General features: G+C 39.0%; 1 protein-coding gene across 1 annotated transcript; it reads right to left on the reverse strand.

The window, feature by feature from the left end:
* Positions 1-2,640: 2,640 nt before the first annotated feature.
* LOC105740317 (olfactory receptor 1013) lies at positions 2,641-3,588 on the reverse strand. The gene is given in 3 exon segments (XM_012509345.1): positions 2,641-2,757; positions 2,759-2,943; positions 2,946-3,588. Coding segments are annotated over 3 exon segments (945 nt in total).
* Positions 3,589-3,955: the final 367 nt, after the last annotated feature.

Genomic DNA, 3,955 nt, shown 5'->3' on the forward strand with positions numbered 1-3,955 from the left:
ATAAGACTGAGTTGCAAATTCTACGTGAGAGCAGGATGTATCATTGAATGGAATTTGATTTACAAGGGTGTCTGCACGTGCACCTGTGTGCATGTGTGGTGCAGCAGTAAATCCTTTGACAGCCATGCCAGATTCTGTATCCCCTTTCTGATTTGCAGCTAAGGTCAGAGAGAGGCCAGACTTCCTAGTTGCCCCTGATCCCAGGTGCTTACCCTTGGTTTGGAAGGCCGGCTCTTGGAAGTGACACTTTTCCCTCTCTTCTGGTATTTAATGTGCCTTTGTTGCACTCAATATATGTATTTCCTCAACAGCCATTTGAGACACCTCCCTCACACCAGCACAGAAATATGTACCTCTGTCTCCAAAGACTCAATTAGAGTTCATCTGGAGTTTGGGGATGTTAAATAAATTAGGAAATGATGAAATGAGTAATATTTCATTAAAAGTTGACTCTCTTGATGGATCTAACTCATAATATAATCCTGTTATATTGGGTGTGTCTTATAATTAAATTTTTCCAAATTGTACTAATTAGACTTTTCTAAAAAGTGTCTTGTGGTCTATATTTTTTTTCCATGTCATATGCTCTTTTCTCTGTCCAGGCTACTCTCCCTTGTCTCCTCCACTGGCAATCTACTACCTATCCCTGGGGTATGGTCTGAATTTTGTCTTTTGGAAATTCATTTGTTGAAGCCCTAACTTACAGTACCTTAGAATCTGACTATATTTGTAGATGGGATCTTTAAAGAAGTGATGAAGTTAAAATGAGGCAGTTAAAGTAGGCTCAATCCAATCTGACTGGTGTCTTTATAAAAAGGAAAGTTGAACATACTCAGATACCAGGGATGTAAGTGAACCCAAAGAAAACCACGTGTGAACACAGCAAGAGTGTCATCTGAGAGCCAAGGACAGAGATCTCAGAAGAACCCAATCCTGCCAGCACCTTCAACTTGGACTTTTAGCCCTCAGAACTGTGGGAGAGTAAATTTCTGTTTTGTAAGCACTCAGACTGCACTATTTTGTTACAGCAACACTTGCAAACTGATACACTCAATTACCAACACTAGGGCCTTTTTATGTTGGAAAAACCTCATGTTTTATTTGTAAAAAGACTACTATAACTAGGAAATTTGATATGTCACAGTGAAATAGTCTCTAATTTTTAATTAATTTATAACATAACATTAAAAAACAACATACAAAAATTCATATATACTTGATTGTTATCAGTCATTGTTTTCCTGGTAAAGATTTTCACTCTAAATCTTCCCTTGGATATAAAGTTTTCTGAAATCTCTCTCTGGCCCTACTTCTCAATCTGTTTCTGTGTCCTACCTACATCTCCCTTTCTGCCTGTCTCATATAACTGCTGCACTTCTGTCCTTAATTCTTTCATTGTTGAGGAAAATACTCTTTTATTGAAAGTACACAGTGATTCTAAGTATTGATATTCATTCTCTATTTTGTCTATTGCTAAGGAAATCTGTCATCTTTGCATCATGCAAGCTAAAAAATGAGAACCAGAAAGTAAAAAAAACAAACTTGCTTCTAGGAGAATTTTACAGTAGATACTCTTCTTTTTTTATTTTATTTTGGTTTTTTAATTTTAAGTTCCAGGCTACATGAGCAGAATGTGCAGGTTTGTTACATAAGTAAACATGTGCCATGGTCATTTGCTGCACCTATCAACCCATCACCTAGGTATACATATACACCAGGGAATACTATGCAGCCATAAAAAGGAACAAGATCATGTCCTTTGCAGGGACATGGATGAAGCTGGAAGCCATTATCTTCAGCAAACTAATGCAGGAATAGAAAACCAAACACCACATGCTCTCACTTATAAGTGGGAGCTTAACAAGGAGAATCCATGGACACAGGGAGGGGAACAACACACACTGGGGCCTGTCGGGGTAGGGCAGCGACAGGAGCACATCAGGACAAACAGCTAATTCATACAGTAGATGTCGCAACAAAAAGCTGCAACAAGACTGGCACATAACTCTGGAGACGTGGCCTGGGAGTAAAGCAGGGGCGTGGAGATTGCCTCGTAGCAGTCATAACCCATGGCAGCCAGCAGGTAGCGCTCACTATAGGCCAGCCCATATCTACTATAGGGCAGTAGATACTTTTTGTGTGACTTCCTAACTCACTCTCTCATCTAACAAGTGAGGTAAATACCTTTGTTTTTTGTTTTCGTTGTTATTTTTTGTAAGTTCTGGGTTTACATTCTTTTTTCAAACCAATGACCCTCATTATTTCAAGTAAATCATTTAATCTATTTAATCCCAACAATGATTACATAACAAGTTATATTATTTTCATTTATTGTTTAAAACACTATAAATATAGGCAACTTATGAAATGTCAAATGAAAAAAAGAATTTAATCTGCTTTCTTTCAATCTTCTCAGACTCCTAACAATTTTATACACTCCATTCCAAGCTACCATGCATAGCAGCTTTTGCAAATGCCCCAGCCTCATTTATTTAAAAAATACATTCAGATATCTTAGTGCCAACTTAAAAACAAAAATGCAGACTTCTGTTTCCAAGTTATCAAATGATTTTATCTTTTATTTATTTCTGAGAATATAAGCTGAAAACAATGACGTGGAGATAATCTGTTAAAAATTGTTTACCAATATTTTTGTTTAAGAAACTTAAGTCTATCTAACATTTTCTTCAAGGCATCTTTGACATCCTTACTTCTTAAGCTATAGATCAAGGGGTTTAGCATTGGAATCACCACAGTAATAGAACACTGACCCCACTTTATCCCCTTTTAGGGCATAGCTGGTTCTTGGTTGGGAGTAAATAAAGAAGATTGCACCATAGTACAAGGTGAGAGCCTTCAGGGGAGACCCACAAGTGGAGAAGACCTGGAGGCGGCCCTTAGTGGAATGGATCTTCGAGATGGCTGCAATGATGAAGAGATAGACGCAAGAATAAGTGCAGTGGGAGTGATGACATTGGAGGCAAGTATAAAATGCAGCACAGCCTGGTAGCTGTCCTTCACATCACACACCAACTTTACAAGTGGGGGCAGATCACAGAAGAAATCATCAATGATATTGCTGCTACAGAAGCTCAAGGTAAGTGTCTCACTGGTGATGATGGTTGAGTTTACAAAGCCGCCAAGGTGTGAAGACGCAACAAGACTGGCACATATCTCTGGGAACATGGCCTGGGAATAAAGCAGGGGCTTGGAGATTGCCACATAGCGGTCATAAGCCATGGCAGCCAGCATATAGCACTCATTATAGGCCAGCCCAGCAGAGAAGAACTGAGCCAGGCAGCCAGGAAAGGAGATGGTTTTGTCATCAGAAATGCAAGTCAGCAGGATATCGGGGATGTGGACAGAGGAATAGCAGAGATCCAGAAGGAACCGGTTTCCAGTGAAGAAATACATGGGTGTGTGGGGCCAAGAATCAGCACAGATGAGAGAAATCAGAATGATGTTGCCTGAGAGGCTGATGACATAAATGATGAGAAAGATAAAAAAGGGCACTCGCTGTAACCCCAAATCTTCTGTGAACTCTAAAAGGATAAACACTTTTACTTTGGTGAAATTTCTCTTATCCATTGATTTTGGGTTTCTGTCATTCCTTTCTGTGAAAATATTAACACATATGCCATGACTTAAGATAGCCCTCACTGTATGCTTCCCCCACAATTTCCTTTCTGGAAAACTGAAAAATTCAATTGATTCATATGAGTTTATTGTGAGACACGTTTATGCTGAAGTTGGTATTCCTTATCAGTTTAATGTGAGACATGTTTATGCTGATATTGGCATCGTTTCATATGAGTTCATTGTGAGACATGTTTGTGCTGAAGTTGGTATCATTCCTTTAGTATGGCTGTGAAATCGGTTCTAAGCTGCCATGAGAGATTAGTTGTTAGGCACAGAACATACTGCACATCACCTGTTTTATACCTAATTTTTCCTC

The sequence above is a fragment of the Nomascus leucogenys genome, chromosome 4, assembly GCF_006542625.1.
Source record: "Nomascus leucogenys isolate Asia chromosome 4, Asia_NLE_v1, whole genome shotgun sequence".
In the NCBI taxonomy this organism is placed as follows: Eukaryota; Metazoa; Chordata; class Mammalia; order Primates; family Hylobatidae; genus Nomascus; species Nomascus leucogenys.